Here is an 18,357-nt window from a genome sequence, read left to right on the forward strand (position 1 = left end):
CAATCACAGGCCACAGGCGAGACAATACAGAGCCAGGATAGTGGGCCTTCTGCCCTCTGTGATCCACGATGACTCGAGCACCAGGAGAATCTCACCACCATGCAATCAGAAAACTGCAGGCACAAAATTCAGCCTTATCTCAGGAAAGTACCCCAAGCCAGAGGCTACAAGTTTCAGTTAGTGTAACAAGAAATCTTGAAAGAATGAGATTGTTGACCCAGGGTTTTGAAAAGACAAAGGGCTCTGCCAGCCAATTACCTTGTTGGAGAAGCAAGAGAAGTTTAGCAAATATTTACACACCAGTTACCATTTAAGTTAAGTTAGATCTGTATTCATTCTGAGTTATCATTAAAAAGCTTAATCACTAAGTCTATTTGCTAAAAATGGGGAGAAAAGTCTTTTCCATACTGTATAAAGGTTTCTTTTAATAGTCCCAAGAGACGGTGATGCAGACCTTTGAGACAAGGAATATTTGCTGTAGGAAATGACATTTCCTTACATTTATGGTCAACAAGGGGCCACAGTGATTCAGTGGGAAGAAAAGTCTCTTCAACAAGTGGCACTGGGACTTCTGGACAGTCACATGTAGAATGAAACGGGACCCCTACCTCACACTGTATAGAAATCATTACTCACAATGGAGTAAAACCTCAATGTAGAGCTAAAACTACAAAACTCGCAGAAAATACAGAAGTAAAACCTCATGGATGGCACTAGTGGTAAAGAACCCACCTGCCACTGCAGGAGACATAAGAGACACAGGTTCGGTTACTAGGTCAGGAAGGTCCCCTGGAGGAGGGCATGACAACCCATTCCGGTATTCTTGCCTGGAGGGCTAGAGTCCACGGGGTCGAAAAGAATCAGAGCCAACTGAAGTGACTTAGCACGCACACACGCAAAAGTTCTTGACCTTGGATTAGGCAGCCGTTTCTTCATTGTGACAGCGAAAACACAGCAGAGGAGAAAAGATAAACTGAATGTGTCAGAATTGAAAATGCTGTGCTATAAATGATGTCAGACAGAAAGTAAAAAGACAACCAACAGAACTGGAGATGTTTGCAATTCATATCTGGTAAGAGACTTGTATCCAGAATGAATGAAGAACTCATAACTCCATCAAAAAGGCCGACAACCCACTTTAAAATTGGACAAAGGATTTAAACAGACAATTCCCCAAAGAAGAGATACAACTGGACAGGAAGCTGTGAAGGAGCTCAATACTGGTCCTCATTAGGGAAGCCCAAATCAAATGACAGCCCTCACAAGCACGAGGACGGCCAGCATCAGACTGACCTGGGGAGTGTCGGTGACGATGAGAGACCGGCCCACTTGTCACAGCTGGTGGACAGAGCACGGTGCGGCCACTCTGTGAAACAGTCTGCAGGTTCCTCAACAAGTCACACAGTCACGTGGCCCAGGACACACAGACAGACGTAATCAGGGAAATGAGCAGACCCACGTGAACTCTGAACACAGCTGTTTGCAGCAGCAACAGTCACAGCATCATAACGGGGCAGCAACCGAGACGGCTCATCCACCGACGGCTGAGCTACTACGCAGTCAGAAAGGAAGCACTGACCCCGCTACAGCAGCTGAACCGTGAATGGCTCGTGTGAGGGAAGCCTGTTGTGAAAAACCAGACGGCGTAACTCCATGTACGTGAAATGCTCAGGGTCAGCAAATGGCAGAGACCGACGGGGGGCTTGGGGCTGGGCGAGGGGAGCAGCGGGGGTGAGCACTGGTACCAGGCTTTCTCCGAAAAGTAGCCTGTGGCAATGGTCACACACCCTGAATACACTTTAAAAAACCCGCTAATCCCAAGGTATTCGCTCTAAGTGAAAAGACGTAAGGCCTCGGTGCTGTTTGTAGGGGAATAAGCGAAGGGGAAAACCCGTCTCCCACCCCCACCACGCCAGCAAACATCTCTGCAGCGTCAAGGGTGCTCCTAGCATCCCCCAGCCAGGTGGGGCCTCCCCGCCCTGACTCTGTCCACCGACCAGCAGGGGTGGCCTGGCATCGCTATGTCACTGCACCGAGACCCTTCACTGTGTGTTCTTTCCTTACAGGCCTTTCTGCAAAAATCCCAGTGACCCAGATTAATTTCTACGAGCAACACCAACTTCAGATTTCCTGTACCTGGTGATGGGGAGGGTCTGGAGGGGTGGGTGTTAAAGCTAATTGTCCTTGTGGTCACCACTAAAACCAGCGCTGACCCAGAGCTTCCCGTGTGCTGGGCTCTGTTCCAGGTGCTTCATGGCATGTCGAGCCCTGTACGTCCTGTGACCACAGGACAGGCATGTGAGGACACTGAGGCACACCTCTCAGGGAAATCAACAGATTGGGCCTAAAATCGGTAAATCAAAAGAAAAAGAAAGTCACCCAGCCTGCCTACTATGTAGAAAATCCAGGAGAAACAGTGGGGAGACGCCACTGCTTGCCTCAGAGGAGCGGCTGCCCGCTGGTTTATGTTAAGGTCCAGGATCACTGAGTTTCTGGGCCATACGCACACATCACTGACTTAATCTGACAGATTAAATGTCTTTTACAAAGATTTTTTAAATTAAGTTACTCAGTATTAGCCAGAGGATGATGAAAAGGACATGAACCACGCCCTGCAGATGGGGAGTAAATTGGTACAGCCATCCTCAAGGTAATTTGATAATCTTTGGTAACATTTAATCAAATGCTTTGGCCCAGTAATTCCACGTAAAGGAACTTACCTAATGAAATAATCATGGACAGAGATTTATATAAGGATGATAATGACCTGATATAAAGAATGATACCAACTCTAACACTAAAAAGTGGGCAACACGGTAAGTGTCCAACGGCAGACTGTGAAACAGGTGACGCTGGCAGCCAAGGAACTCGCCCAGACACCCATGGACACCTGCGATCCACCGCTTCCTCCCTCGAGCGGGTGCTCACGACACAACACTGAGCGGAAGGACGGGAACGCGACCCTCGTTCGTAAGGACAACTGTACACAGATACGCACAAGAGAAAACCAGAAGGTAACACGTGAAGACATCAGCATTTTAGGGGATAGAATTAAAATAATTCTTTTTTCCTTTTTATTTTCCAGCAATTTCTACAATAAAAGAAAAGAGATTTGGGGGAGTTCCCTGGTGACTCATTGGTTAGCACTCTGCACTTTCACTGCTGAGGGTCCAGGTTCAATCCCTGGTCAGAAAACTAAAATCCCACGAGACACTCAGTGTAGCCAAAAAAAAAAAAAAGAAAACATTTTAAGATATCAACTCAAAAGTGTTCAGTAAACAAGCAAATAATCCGCCAACAGAAGGCCAATAGCCCAGGTCAGACCAGCAGGAGAAAGACAAAGAAGTGCTGGGTGGGCCGTGGTCACCCATGAAGAAGTGCCAGCAGGCTGAGGCCACCCCAGCTGCGCTGAAAAGAAAGCCCACCGGACCTTAAACAATAAATCAGCCTCAAGGAAAAAAATCCTCTTCAACATCTGAAAGCACCACTCACAGCCCCCCGACGTCCCCTCTCACCTGGCGCATCTACGTTACCTCTGATGGGAGCCGGCAGATCCAGGGAGGCCCCCTGGAAGGGATCCATAGGAGACAGCGCCCGGAGCCCCAGGTCCTGCACCAAGGACATGGCTGTGCTCCCACCCACCTGACCGGGACCATGCCGAGCCCCGCTCAGATGAATGGCCTCCAGCTTCTGCTCTGTGAACCCACACCCCTTTCTGTGACCTAAAGCCTGTAACTGAGCATCCCCATTGTGAGCCCACCTTGCATCTTGCCAGCCAGGCCCTCTGGATGCCCTGGGGCTCAGGGACCCTCTAGCCTTGCCAGGACCTGCGATCCGCTGCTGCGACACGTCCCTACACATTCTAAGGCCCCTCACCTCTCTCGTGCCTACGCCTACCTCATTACAATCGAGCCTCTCTAGACACGCTCAGCTCCCTGCCCAGCAGAACCCCAACTCTAGTTCCTGCTGCTGCCTGGCCAGAGACGCCCCAGGACCAAGCTGATCGGTCTCCCGTCACATTCGCAACACCCGCCCCTAGGGATGCCCAGCAAAGCCCGCTTCCTGACGGCGGCCACGTACCCAGCTGACCGGTCCATCCTCTCGCCTCACAGGCTCTCAGACCTCCAACACACCCTCCCCTCCCCTGCTGATTCGCTGATGGATCACTGAGCTTACAGAAGTTCTGCACGGACCCTCCCCTCTCCTCCACTACAGTAGAGAACCTGAGCCTCTACAGGCTCTACTCCAGGGGCCTCCGTGGCACTAAGCAATTCCCTTCCCCATGGGCTGACCTTCTCTTCTAGAGTCAACGACGAGGTCTCACATCTGAAAACTCTGATTTCACACGCTCTCCACCCTGTTTCTGCTGTTTTCTACAAGAAAACCCTCAGCAGCTGCCCACTGGCACCGCTTCTTTCTCCTCCCAGCCACTCCCTCATCAGGTGGCCACCTGACTTGGCCAGAAGGCTCTAACTGAGACCACTAATGACACCTGTCTGCTAACAGACTCTCCCGACCAAACCCTGGCCAGCCTCCTCTGAGCCCTCCCTCCATTGGGCCTCAACCTGGGCCTGTAAAGACTTGGAAACAGTTTCCAGCAGCTCAAGGCCGCATCTTTAAAGTGACCCTGGGCTATGTTGTGCTGAGTCACTCAGCTGTGTCTGGCTCTTTGCGACCACACAGACTGTAGCCCGCCAGGCTCCTTTGCCCATGGAGTTCTCCAGGCAAGAATACTGGAGTGGGTTGCCTTTCCCTTCTCCAGGGGATCTTCCCCAACCAGGGATCGAAGCCAGGTCTCCCACACTGCAGGCAGATTCTTACCAGCTGAGCCACCAGTGACTACTTACAGCGACTCCGGCCCCTCTAAAAAGCTCCTGCCTGAGAAAACTGAAGGCTACCAAGAGGGTCCTGCTAACATCTGAAGACAGGACCCCTGTGTGTGGGGAGGAGGGGGGGGGGCAGGAGCCTCACCTCCCTCAGAGGGAGGCCCGAGTCTGCTCACTGCAATTCTCCAGCTCCATGCCTCTCTTCAGGGTGCCGCCCCTGCACCCCCCACCCTCCCTTTAAAACACCCTCTCCCTGCAGGAATCCAAGGCAAGTTCAGTTCGCAGGACTTCTGCCTGTTGCAGTAGTTACCTCTGATTAAAATGGGGCCTCACCGACTACGCCAAGTCCAGCGCAGCTTTGTTCGTCCCTGGCTGCATGCCCCTGACCTCACAGCAGCATCTGCCGCAACCTGCCCCTCTTCCCAATGGCCCTTTCCTCCCCGCTCCCCGCCCCGACCCCCCCCCACACTTTCTGGCCTTCCTCCCACCTCTTCGCCTCCCTGCCTGCAGATGATCAAGGGCCCCCGGGTCAGGGCTCCCTCCTGCACTGACTCTCACTCCCCCATCTCACCTGCTGCTAAGTCACTTCAGTCGTGTCCGACTCTGTGTGACCCCAGAGACGGCAGCCCACCAGGCTCCCCCGTCCCTGGGATTCTCTAGGCAAGAACACTGGAGTGGGTTGCCATTTCCTTCTCCAATCTCACCTAGCCCTGCGGTTTCAAATATCAGCCAGGGGCTGACGGCGCCCACACTCTCACTGCGCCGCACCACCACGCTGCCAACCCTTGTGTTGTCTCACAGGAGACGCGTCAGATCCACACTGCCCATCATCCTCCACAGATCTCCCTGGCAAGGTCGGTCCCCTCAACCAAAGGCCATCTGGTAAAATGAGGATTTCAGGTCACGCCGAAAACCCTGGTGTCGCCCACAAACACCCGGCCGTCCACGGTGAACCCCGCTGGCCGCACCGCCGAAGCGCGCCCACAAGCGGACCTGCTCCGCCCCTCCTCCCGGGTCCTTCAGCGGTCCCCGACCGTCCCCCGCCTGCCCCTCCAGGCCGTTTCCGCCCGCCCCCCGGGCGCCCGCGCCGCCTCGGGCCCGCGCCGCGCGGCTTTCTGTCCTCGCGAGCGGCGGCGGCCCACCCGCCTCGGGCGCCCTCGCCGGCTCCGGGCTGCTTGTGACGAGCGCCGCGCGGACACGCGGGACTCACCCAGGGGGCGGCGCGGACCCCCGGCGCGGCCGGCGCCCCGGTCCCCGCGCCCTCGGCGGGCCGCCGAAAGGAAGACGGCCAGGCCCCCCGCGCGTGCCCAGCGGCCGCGCCGGCCCCGCGCCCCCGCGGGCGCCCCCACGCCTCAGCGCGCCACGCTCGCCTACCTGCGCGTGGCCGTCGACGCCGGCTTCCGGCAGACGCGACGCCCAGGTAACGCGGTCCCGCCCCCCGGGACGGCGCCGCCTATTGGCCGAGGCACGCCTCCGTCTCCCCTCTGGCCAATGGAGAGGGGCGGCCGCGTGGGGTGGGGCGGGGCCGATGGCGTCACTGCTGGGCGCCGGGAGCCGCCGGTTGCCCGGCAACCCTCGGCGTTCCGGCTTCGCGAGTGGCGCCCGCAGGTTCCTCGGCTCAAAGCGGACAGCGCAGGTCGGCCCACGAGAATTAGCCTCCAGCAGGATGCAGATTTTAACCAATGTCACTTAAAGAGTGGGCGCAGGATGGCGAGGTTGTCCCCCACCCTCGCCCCGGGGACTGGTCTCCTGGGGTCTGCCGTGCCCGGCTTTGGGAGGGGGCCGCAGTCCCTTCCTGAACTTGGACGTCACCATGAGCCCCCCAGCCGTGTGTGAACTGGGGGTTTCGAAGCTTGAGGGGAGCTTTGCTCGAGGGTGCTTGTTTGGGACGCGGTGTGTCACCGCGCCCGATGTGTCCACAGAGCAGAACGAGCGGCAGGGGAACACCCGGTCCTGTCGTCTTTGCTGAGACCACCTCCACTTCCCCGCTCACAGCGTTGCGCCTGCTCGCGAAGTTGCCGGTGCAGCGGTGTGTCTGCAGACCTACCTGTAAACCCAGGTTAGGTCGCCTGGAGAGACGATAAAGGGCCCGACCGCCTGGGCGTCTGAAGTCCGAGGCGGCGCCACGCCAATGAAACCAACCACAAGTTAAATCAATTTTCGGCTCTTAGAATTATTGAACAGTCTCGCCCACCGCTGGTTGGGCAGACTTCTAAGCTGGGGACAGTGAGGTGGGGACAGCTGGACGGGGTTGTGCCATCAAGAGAGCTTCCTGGGGTGGAAGATAGGGCAGCAAGCCAGGACTTTCTGGTTTCGCTCTCTATGGACAGCTAACTTGTTTCTAATTGTATAAGACACCTTGCTTGCCTTTCATGCACATAAGGAGACTGGGCCACAGGTATAAGCATGTTCAAATTTACCGACTCCAGGAAGAACCATTCCGTTTTCAAGCTGCTCCAACTGGCTTCATGATCACTGAAAAATGAAGTTCTCATCCACATACCAGCTTAAATAATGTAGAGTATAAAATACAAAAATTGCTATCGTGTATTCTAACCCAGCAGGACCCTATGGAGCCTTCCTGGAAGGGAAGAGACTTCACCCACTTAGCCACCACATGTCCTCCATCTGCTTCTTGTCTGTAGGAAAGCCTTAGCCTCCCAGGCCTGTGGGTGAGCAGGACCCTACAGGACCTTCCTAGTACAGGACTCCCCCATTCCATGTCCACTGCCTCCGTTTTGTCTGTAGAAAATTTTTAAAAATGAATAACTTTAATCTGAGAAGTCAGAAAATGCAGAAAGGAAAACATTCAAGCAAGATGAAATAATAGCCTTTAAACGAAGTCAAGGACCTTTAGTTCCCCTCAAGAGCTATAGGTAATATTCTGAGCCATGTCCTTTTAGCTATTTTGTAGCTGCTGAAAGCCCCGGCAGTTGAGGGAACTGAGCTGTGTGCTGCCCACAAGCACACAGACCCAGGCCAGGTGGGCTACTGCAGATGCTGCCCTGATTACGCCAAAACCAGCCGATTAGAAGGACGCCCACGAGCTGGCCGCTGGCCGATTAGAAGGACGCCCACGAGCTGGCCGCGCACCCCACAAACGTCTCCCTCACTGTCCTTACGAGCCTCTCCCTGAAAGCCTTCAGGGATCAGATCTTTTAAGCGCTGTCTGGACTCCTTGCTTGGCACCTGCAACAAATGCTGAATTCTCCTTCACCACAACCCAGTGTCAGCAGATTGGCTTTATTGCCACCCTACGCAGTAGAGCTTGGTTTGGAAACAGGGAGAGGTGATTCCCAGAAAGTCTCCCATTGAAAATACCTGAAAAAAAAGGTAAAAAAAATAAATATATATAAAACAAGACATATATATAGAGAGAGAGAGATGACATGAGGCCAATAAATAAGGGGAAAAGGGGAAACCTAGAGAAGTAAGCCTCCAGTTAGGGCCATTTTTCACTCAATTCCAGAAGAAACCACTGAAAGGCTGAGAATGTGAGCAAAGATTTTGTCAGCTTTGCAGGCTTCGGGCTACCAAGAGGAAGGGTTCTTGTAAGTGTCCCGTCTTTGGGTTGAAATCCTGAAAGGCTACACTGGAGGCGTGAACATAAACAGAGACCAGCTCTTGCAGGCAACGCATAAAATCCACCTTGAATTAATCTCAGTTTCTGAAACTGCATTTAAGTGATTCAGGATTTATTGTTGGTGCCGCTTGTGGGCCGAAAGAAGAAAAGGTCAAGTTTAGAAGACCATCAAGTCCCACACCCCAAAGTGTAATTGCTCATATAGCATGACCGCTAGTCGACAGAAAATAGCCACACAGACAGGAGACAAACAATGGGATAGAAAACCAAGAAAAATCACCACGTCAGTGTGCACTGGGTTGCTGACACACCCACCCAACAGAGCCTTGTGGATCTGAAAATGGACTGCTCCAGCTAAAGCCGGACCAGGCTCACTTTGCCGGAAGCACAGCTAGCCAAAAGGTCTAGGTCTAGGTCTGCAGGAAATCAGCCAAGCAAGGAGATGGAAGAACAAACCTTAGCTCCACCTCCGCGAAGGCAAGGGGTCCAGGGTACGTATGGGATAAAGAAGCAGGGCGGCCTGAGATTGGATGGGTGGGGAGTGCAGGGAGATGGGAAAAAGCTCGGTCCATGAAGGTGTTAACCTCGCCACAGTTCTCTGCATGTTCAAAGGCGGAGGCATTTAGAGACTAAGGGTGAAGTTCTCAACTCTGATGTCAAAGGTCGTGGAGAGGAGATTCGTGCTTGCCCCCTGGAGGCTTGGAGGTCCGTCCTGTCCACTCTTAACCAGCTCAGCTGGAACCCGGCCCAGCTGACGCCAACCTCCTGGGAAACAACTCAGGTGAGCATCTCATCATCCAGGCCCAGTGAGGCCTCAAGGAAGAGAAAGTCTTAAAACAACTTTGATTCATGGTGCAGGTGAAATGGATCTGGCCCAGGGTCCCACAGTCACGGGCTGACACGGTGACCTGGTCAGGGGCTCAGCCTCAACTGCGTCTCTACCGTGTCCACAGCACATCAGGAGCTGCTTAGCCGGGCGTATGATTCTCAGGTCTTCCAAGTTTCATGACCCAAGTGCAGGACCATCTGTACTACAAACTGACCTCTTCCTTTGGGCCCCACTCAAAACCAGTGACTTTCTGTAAGTGAGTGACCGCCATGTTAAATGTGACCCGCGCCACCTCCCAACCCAAGGGGACCGAGCGAGGGCGGCAAAGCGGCTCCTTCGTGACCGGAGGTGGTGATGATCTCTGTTTCTGCACCAGACATTAACACAATTTTGCAGCTGAAAACTACAAACATTTATGATCTCACAGTGTCTGAAGGGTGGGCACATGGGCGTGACTTAGCTCTGTGCTCGGCCTCAGGGGTCCCCACAAGCTGAACCGAGGTGGTGCCAGGGCTGGAGTCTCACGGGAAGGCTCGCTTGGGGCACGGTCACTTCCAAGCTCGCTCACCTGGCCGCTGGGAGGACTGAAGACCAACAGCCTGCACCCCCTGCCGCAGCCCCTCCCCGCTCCCCTGAACTCTTCCAGGGCACCCACTCCCCTGAAGTCAGCACTTAGCCGTGGACGTTCACACCCGCCCAAGCGGGAAGGTCAGACTCGACTCCCTCCCGCCGCCTGCCCGACACCCCGGCAGTGGCAGCGCAGCTGCAGTGCTGGGCCCCTGTCCACAGTCCTCACTGTGCAGCTTCGAACCTGGAAAACGGAGACCACTTCAGACAGTCACTCAGAACCCAGCTACCAGATTGGGCCGCAGCATTGCCACAAAGAGTGAACGTGGAAGCCTGATCAAGAACACGGATGCCAAGGCGGGGAAGGGGTGGTGGCAAAGACTGGGAGATGGGGGCTGACGTGCGCGCACTATCGACTCGGCGTATGACACAGGCGACTGATCAGAACCTCCTGTGCAGCACGGGAAATGCTACTGAGGGCTCCGAGGTGACCGAAGTGGGAAGGAAATCCAAAACAGAGACTATATGTACACACACAGCTGACTCACTTTGCCGTACGGCAGAAACACAACATTGTAAAGCAGGTAAATACAGTAAAAATTTATTTCAAAAATACACTTAAAAAAACCCCCATCCCTTTGAACAGGGACGACCTGCAAAGACTGACTTGGGGCTTGATGGGCTGGTCGGGTCCTTCCTGGCGCCTGGACGGGGTTTCCTGCAGGAATCAGAGTCCTAGTCACCCGCTCCCTGGTTCTCACAGGCCCTCTGGCGACACCTTGTGGGCACATCTGGTGCTGCAGCCTTGCACCGGCTCAGCCGGCGGGACTGGTCACTGGACACGGGGCACCGGGCAGGCAGCCTGGCCCTGTGCGCTGCTTGTAACTGAGGCGGGACAACAGCGGCACGGAGGGTGTGGCTGCACGTGGTGAAGACCCCAGGCGGCAGGAGAACATGCTTAGCTGCCCCAAGACTCTTCTTTCCCCTACACGGGCCAGACCATCCCGAGAGGCAGGTGGACTTGCTGAGAAGGCCGGCCTGACCCTCCTCCTGCAGCGGGGCGGTGGTGGGCCCAGCGCCAGGCACCAAGGCCCGGGCAGAGCCTGCACACCTGGCAAACCTGTGCCTCAGGCACCTGTGAGGCTGAGCGACAGCCTCGCCCCATCCCAGGTGGCTGCCACTCGCAGGGAAAGAAACCATGGCAACGTCACAGCACGTTCAAGCTCACTCCCAGCAGCTGAGCCCCGACACGTGAGCACAGTCTTATCTCAAAAATGCACGCAGACCTGACACTTCACAAGGGGCACTCAGGACTCTTGTCAGGACCGCCAACAAACATTTAAAATGCACTTGTGGCTTCCCCATCCTTTGGGACGAGGTCATGTCCACAAGGAATTCTCAGAACTAAGGCTCAGCTCTGCTCATCAAGGCAGACCCGCTGATGACATGTTTTTGTCACGTTAGGAGAAAACTGAACCAATGAAACAGCTGATGAAGGTGTGGGGAAACTGATGGGGAGGAAGTTGGTGCGACTCCCTGGATGCCAACTTGGGACCTCTCACCAAACTCTGAAACACGCCCCTCCAGCACAGCAACGCTCCCTAAGGAGACAAGCATGGGGGCAGCAACATGCCCAGGTCCTGGGTGGCCTCGACCTCTGTAAACGGCGACAGGGACTGCCCAGCGGATGTCTGCTTTCCTGACCTTTACCCTTCTGTACCATCCCAACATCTCTTCACATGGGGCCTTCAGGAAAACGCTAACTTCTCAGAAAGGTCTTAAATACACTTAAACATTCCAATCACAGCTGAGAAACATGAGTGCACTTCTGTAAGTTGATAACCACTGATAATGTGGCACATTTTTGTCCTTTAGTTTGGATGATCAAGAATAGTGCTAACAGAAATATGATGCAAGCTCCCTACCTACTTTTAAAATTCCTAGTAGCCACAATTAAAACACAAAACAAAAACAAGTAAAATTCATTTTAATACTTTATTTAATCCATTATATCCAAAATACTATTTCAACTTGTAAATATTTTTAACAAGATTTTTTTATTTTTTGATACTGTCTTCAAAACCCAGCACTGCAGAGTCTGAGTCTGGACACTGACCTCTCCTGAGAAAGACCTGATCTGTGTGCAGATGTCATAAAACTAACAGTTGAGAAAATACAAAGTTCCCAACACTCAACCCTGCTTCCTAACACCGGCTAGTGACTGCCAGTGGCCCCAGACCCCAGGAAGTTCTTCGTGCACATGGCCCCGAGACCCACGGCATCAGGAAGTCGGGTGGGGCGGGGGCTGCGCTGCTCACAGGCCCCCGGGCAATCCTGGCACATCTGGAGAGCCAGCGGTCCAGACCCGTCACCGCTAACCCTATGAGGGCACAAACAGCCGCACCAGCCACCTGTGGACTGGGAACCCAGCACTCTGCCCCTCCATCGTGTCCTGAGGCTCTAAACCCAGAAAACAAGGGTAACCATGTGGGGGTGTGTCCGGCACCCCAGCTGCGTGCCCTGAGGGTTATGATGGGGACCCAACTGGATGGCATTTCTCTTCATCGGGTTTCCTGGCGTCACCGCAACGCCTGCAGTCAGAGGGTCACGGCTGTCCTCTCAGTGGGGCAGGAGCAGTGGGCAGGGGGCCACCTGGACAAGGACCCCAGCAGGGGAGGCGGGCCCCTCCACCTGGGCTTGGATGGCCGATCTCCACAGAAGCCACATGGGGAAGATGTTGTGTGACCTGCTGACGGTGGTCTGAGTGACAGAAGCCCCCGATTGACACCCAGGACAGAGCTGCTCGCGTGGGAAGCAGGGGCCTGCTGGAGCATAAAGTTATCCGCAAAGTGCTGGCAGCGTACGAGAGCAGGCCTGTCTGGGCAGGGTCGGTCACATCATCGCTTTACTTTGAACCTGAAGGTGAAAAAAACAGCTTGTTTTCAGACTTGTCTGGATCAACTAGAAGTGAGTGGTCACGGACAGATCATTCACCACACGCCGGGCTTCAGACCCCGGTGGTGAAGCATCTCTCAAGGTCATCCAGGACTGAGCAGCCTGCAGGCTGGCGCACACCCTCCCCCATCTGGTCAGCCAGGCAGGAGCCGCGCCGTGTGACCGTCCCCCCCAACCTGTCCCGGGCTGTACCTGAAGCGCCGGGCCAGCCAGCCGCCCGGCCCCTCGTGGGAAGCCCCTGATGGCCCGGGATCCAAGCACCTGTGGGGAAGGCTCAGATCAGCATTCCGCCAACTCCTCGCCTCTAGCAAGGAAGCCACACACGCAGGGACGAGGGGACCCTCCGCCTGGTTCAGGCAGACACGAGGAGAGACAGCCACAGGAGGTGGCAGGGTACCTGGCTTCCACTCCTCCTGCAGCAGGTGGGGTGGACGTACCCTGTTCCCGGGGGGGCTCTCCTGGCTGCCAGCCAGCGGAGGGGCTGGGCTGCCATCAGAAGCAGCCGGAGCGCGGCCACCCCAGGCCCACAAGGAGGGCAGGTGGCTGGTGGTGTGTGAAGCCAAGCTCATGGTGCGGGGCGGGGGTCACTGTCCAGCCCCAGAGACTGCTGGGCTGCCAAGGGGACACTTGGTGATCACCGCACAGGGAGACAATGCCACAGGAGGCAGAGGCCAGGGTGACGTGTCCACAGGCCAGGGGGCCCCAGGGAAACAGGGACCACCCTCCACGAAGGGGGCGCCCAGGCAGACCCTCCCCACGGCCCCAGAAAGGAGCCCACACCGGCCCCCCCGCACCATGAGCGCGGCTTCTAGCTTCAGAACTGAGGTCCCAGCAGCCTAGAATCCAGCTTCAGTTCTGAGTCCACTTTTAATTTAGATCATATTCACCCAAACCCCACAGAGAATATTCTACCCCCACGGCCAGGCATGGGACTCAGTTCCAGGGCCAGGTGGTCCCAACGCACAGGTGGGGTGAGGCCGTCCTCACCGGGCTGAGCTGCTGGGGAGGCCCCTGCGGGCGCAGCCGTGACCCAGAGGGTGTCTGTGCTGGAAGCAGAAGCTGCCGCTGCACTCCTCACACACCACTGGCAGCATCTCTCTCCTCCGGCAGCCCTCTCTGGAGCAGCGGAACGTAAAGACCTGGGAAAGCACAAGTCACTTCAATGTCCCAACAGCCTCGCTGAGCGATTACTCAGCAAGCCCCCGATAAGACCCTCAACACTCGAACCAGAAAGAGTTCTGAGCTAAGCAGCACAAAGACACCGGGCTTTCACTGAGATTTGTCAGGTAAACAGAAAAATACTAATTAAGCACGCAAGAAACTTTTAACATGACAAATATAAAGCCAGCACCTTTGCCATCTCTTGCCTGGGGGGACGCCGACAGTCCCCGTCCATGTGCGCCCCGACTGCCACATCGGGGATCTCCCCGTTTTTGACTGGGACTGGCCTGTTACAGAGTGGGCACACCGGGACCCGAACATCCTAAAATAACAAACACAAGATGGCAGGGCTGATCAGAGAACCGAGACTCACGCACACGACAGAAAGGGCCGCAGCACCATCACACGGGGACGGCACAGACGCCGGCCTCAGCCTCACAGGAGGATCAACAGTCACCGTGGGCAGACCCCAGGGGAACCAACGCACAACGGACTATCACCCACCGGCAGAGACGACCCGAGGAGACCAGTGGAGAAGCTGCCCTGACGCCTCCAGGGCGGGCGGGGCTGCCAGGAGCAAACGCTGGTTGGAGGAGCCCTGCCCTCGCCCACCAGCGGCCCTCCCGATGCTCACGGGGCTTCCGCTGTGCCCACACAGGCAGACGTGGTCACCTGCCGAGGCGCACGTGGCCAGGCTGAGCTCTCGGTTTCAGCACCACCCGCCAAGCCCAAGACGGGGGCCTCTGGAAGGAACCATCGGGGCACCCAGCAGCGGAGTGCCTAGCACAGTCAGCACCCCTCAGGGCCAGGGCTGAGTTGGCTTCACTCAAGGAGCGCTCTGAGGTACGCTGACGCGTGAGCAGGTGACAGGGAACCCCAGAGCGCCTGGAAGCGGAGCTGGAACGCCACCCGGGGCTGCTCCTGCAGCTGGCCCATGGGCAAGTTAGGAAAGCAAGCAATGCTGAGTCACCTCTAGGCAGACTCAGCCTATCCAGGGAGACACGAAGGTCAAGTCAACAAAACCACAGTTTTGCCTGGTCCCTGGTGCTGGGCGAACAGGAGTCACCCTCCCCGGCCCTGTGAATCGGTGAGGGCCCAGACCACAGCTGACATTGGTCAAAGCCTGAAAGGCCGTCACCGGCACCTCTGAGCTGCCGCCGTGGGGAACCAGCAGAGTGCTGACCAAAGACCTCAGAAGAGCGCTCCCGGAAGCACCCAAAACAAGGGGCCGCCGGAGACGTCGACAACCCAGGCCTCACACTTCTGGACTTGGGCGAGTCTGCTTCCCTCAGCCGTAGTCCAGTTTCCGCCAGGTCCCGTCCGAATCTGAGGCAGGAGGCCAAGGCTGCAAAGTGACCCCGAAAGAGGGCGGCACAGTCCCTCCCAAAAGGATCCCCGTCAGGCCCTGCACGGGGAAGGGCCCAGGAAGACAGAGCGGTTTTCCCTTGCTATGTTAAGGAACTAAATGTTTTAACATGTTAAGTAAGCTTTGAAGGTCTGGATACAACAACAGATTCCAGGAACCCCCAAGAATAATCTGTGGTTTTAGAGCTGCGTGGCCCGTGCTTCCTGGGAACGTGGATGCTCCTCCCTACCCTGTCCACACACGGTTACCAAGGGCCTGAAATGAGGCTGGTGTGACTGAGCAATGGGACTTTACGGCTCCGTTCACTCCAGATGAGCTTCGGCTACATGTGGCTCGCATCCACTATCTCAGGCAGCGAGGCTTTGGAGAGGGAGGATCAGAATCTTCAGAAAGAAATATGATCAATTACCTTGGTGAATGCAAGGGGACACTTACGTGCAGCATAGGTAAAGTGATCTTTACAAAAATCTCGTTTACACGCATCACATTTTAACGGAAGAAAATCTAAAAGAAAAAAACAGTAAAGTGCTTTAAAGACTAAAAAGAATCATACGTCGTTATTAAACAAGTATTTACCTTCCCTGAGTTCATATTATGCCTATCAGACACATCCTCGAGGTATTCCAAGAGAATAAAATAATTGTGACCCGTGAATTTCACAATGCCAGCAACACTGCAGAACCAGTATAGCTACCCTTTCCAAAGAGACCCCAGCTCGGGCAGCACCACAAGTGTCTAAGTAGCGCTCTTCTATCCACCCAGTGCTGGCAGCCAGCCTCCTACCTGGCTGTGCAGAGCCTCAACCTCAGGCCAGCATCTCATCGCCAAAGAGCCACAAAGGCCAAGACCCAAAGAACATCCGCTAACGAAGACAATGGCCAGTTCTCTTGGCAAGCAGATGACAAAACGCCCAATTTCTGTTGTGGTTCTCTTAAAAGTGCTTACCTAGCCGCTTGCACGTTTTTTCTGAACAGTGCTTCCCCAAATCGGGGAACTCCATTGTAAAAACGTGTCCAAAACACAGATGGCAGAGTAAAACGTCACCTGCAAGAAGTAGAAACACTGAGGAGAAAAGCAACAATGGCCTGAATTTCAGTCACCAGAATTTATATCGTACAGCTGATCAAAGTAAACACACATTGTAAACGCCCAAGTCAGCTGGGCTCCCACAGGGGACTGAAGCCTCACAACTCTTGTCTTTTAGCAAAAAGAAAATAGGCATCTTAGGATAAGTACCAGCTCCTTCAGAATTAACCCCGTTAAAAGACAGGTTGTTTTTCAGTCCTTTTAATTTCTAGTTTAGGAAGCTCAACCCGAATTTTTCATTAATCCATATTTTGACTCATATTGATAAGGACGTCTCATATTCAATTTGCACAGTCGCCAGAGAAAGTTACAGCCTTGGTGAACTTTAAATCCCAATTTCATCTACTGAATATACTTGTTGACATAAACGAAACTCCGTTACCAGGCGCTAAATCACATTAATTACCTGCACTAACCCGGAGAGATTCAAAGACTCAGTCCCCTGCTGCTCTCTTTAACTCCCTGATGCATTGAGTCTTACTTAGAATTTACTCCTTAATGACCATCATCCTGGAGTTGACCGGGGGACGCGCAAGAAGTTAACTCACCAGTGGAAAACAGGTACAGAAACGGTGAGGCCACTGCACTTAAAGAAAACTGAAGTCCCCGGGATGCTTCACAGGCTCCCCTCCGATCAGGCACCCACTCTCGGAACTCTGGTCCGTCCCGGAGTCCACGTCCCCAGGCCCCTGTCCGGGCTCGCCCGTCAGCTCGCTCCGCTCCCGGGGGCGTCCCCGGGGCCTGGGACCCTCTGGCCGCGGCTCACGCCCGCTGCTGCCCTCAGGCCTCGGGTCGGAGCGTCGCTAAGGCCCGCCTCACCCCGCCCGAGCCTCTACCCTGGAGGTCCTTCCCCAGGACGCTCGCTCGGCCCCCGCTGCAGCGTCGCACGCGCCTCTCGGCTCCAGGGGTCGGGAACCGCCCCATCGAGGACCGAGCAGGGACCCTGCTCAGTCCCGCCATGGGTGCGCCGTCGGCGCTGCGTCCACGGAGCAAGAGCCCGGGTGTGCCGGGACACGCGCGCCCTGCCGCCCGAGGTCTGCGGCCCGGCACCCCCGGCCCCGGCAAGAGGCCCGCGCGCCGCCGGGGAGGGTGGAAGGCGGCGGGGGCCGGGAGCTTGAGCCTCCCGTCCGCCGTCGGCCGCGGAGACCAGAAGCGCAGCGACGGCCGCGGCCCGCCCGCGCCGGCCGAGGAGCGGCATCGCGGCGCCCGGCCTCCGCGCCCTTTATCCGCAGGCGCCCGGCCCGAGCGCAGCCGCCGTCCCGGCGTCCCCGGCGCCCCCGACACGTCACGCCCGCCGGGCCAATGGCGCCCGGCCGCGGCGAGGCGTTCCCGGCGCGCCCGACACGTCACGGCGGCCGGCCAATCGCGGCCGCGCGGCCCGCCCCGCCTCTTCTCGGATAGTCTCGCGGCTTCTCGGAGCGGCGCGCGCGTCCGCGCAGGCGCACTGGGCGCCGGGGCCGCAGGGCCGTCCGCGCGGGCGCGCCTTTGGAGTCACGGGTGAACTTGAGCGAGAGGCCCGGGCCTCGGACGGGGAGCCCGGGGGGCCGCCCGCGCGCGTGTCCGCGTGTGCCGCCTCCCTCGCCTGGCTCCGGACCTCTGCAGAGCCCGCGCGCGCCGCCCCTGCCGCCCGCGTGCTTCCCTCCGTGGCCGCTGCGGCCACCCGGGCGCGGGACCGGCGGCCACCCGCGCTAGGGTCCGAACCGCGGGCCCCGCCGCCGTTCCTCGAGCGTCTTCCCTCGGTGCTCCGGGCGCTCCTCTGCTGCCACACTTCCGGTGTCGTCCTGTGCCCAGGGTTGGAGGAAAAGCCACAGACATTTTGGTATAGCGTGGCTCTCAGGAGCGGGGCGGGCCCCGTTCCCTTGGCGCTGACCCCGCAGGGGTGGGGCCGTGCTCATCGCCGGCGCAGGATCGCCCCAACCTACCGCGGGGGATGTTCGTTTTCACTCCCCAGCCCTCACGTTTGCCAGGTGCCTCCACTTTTTCA

At 56.4% G+C, this 18,357-nt stretch overlaps 2 protein-coding genes across 8 annotated transcripts in view; both read right to left on the reverse strand.

Annotated features, from left to right (window-relative positions):
- CHLSN (cholesin) overlaps positions 1-6,263 on the reverse strand; it is a 66,389-nt gene extending 60,126 nt beyond the window's left edge. The window contains exons 1-2 of one of the 5 annotated variants that reach the window (XM_055410467.2): positions 2,137-2,332; positions 1,294-1,623 (exon numbers count right to left, since the gene is read on the reverse strand). Coding sequence is in view for 1 of the 5 variants with exons in the window: in XM_088833130.1 (XP_088689256.1) it covers positions 2,873-2,884 (12 nt within the window). In the remaining 4 variants the exon portion in view is untranslated. The other 4 variants (XM_055410465.2, XM_055410466.2, XM_088833130.1 and 1 more) reach the window with 4 other exon arrangements.
- A 5,523-nt stretch (positions 6,264-11,786) lies between these two features.
- ZFAND2A (zinc finger AN1-type containing 2A) lies at positions 11,787-17,500 on the reverse strand. 3 transcript variants are annotated; one of them, XM_088832886.1, is made up of 7 exons: positions 16,922-17,500; positions 16,233-16,331; positions 15,697-15,791; positions 14,112-14,243; positions 13,748-13,899; positions 12,953-13,021; positions 11,787-12,721 (listed from the first exon to the last, which is right to left on the reverse strand). In XM_088832886.1, the coding sequence occupies exons 2-7, from the start codon at positions 16,285-16,287 to the stop codon at positions 12,703-12,705; spliced, it is 522 nt and encodes a 173-aa protein (XP_088689012.1). In that variant the 5' UTR covers positions 16,288-16,331; positions 16,922-17,500; the 3' UTR covers positions 11,787-12,702. The 3 variants fall into 3 exon arrangements, with proteins under 3 accessions (XP_088689012.1, XP_088689013.1, XP_088689014.1); XM_088832887.1 differs by lacking the exon at positions 12,953-13,021; XM_088832888.1 differs by lacking the exon at positions 16,922-17,500 and having other exon boundaries at positions 15,723-15,791; positions 16,233-16,303.
- Between the last annotated feature and the right edge of the window lie 857 nt (positions 17,501-18,357).

This window comes from Moschus berezovskii, chromosome 27, assembly GCF_049115385.1.
Source record: "Moschus berezovskii isolate FMDL1 chromosome 27, NW_MosBer_1.0, whole genome shotgun sequence".
Classification (NCBI taxonomy): Eukaryota; Metazoa; Chordata; class Mammalia; order Artiodactyla; family Moschidae; genus Moschus; species Moschus berezovskii.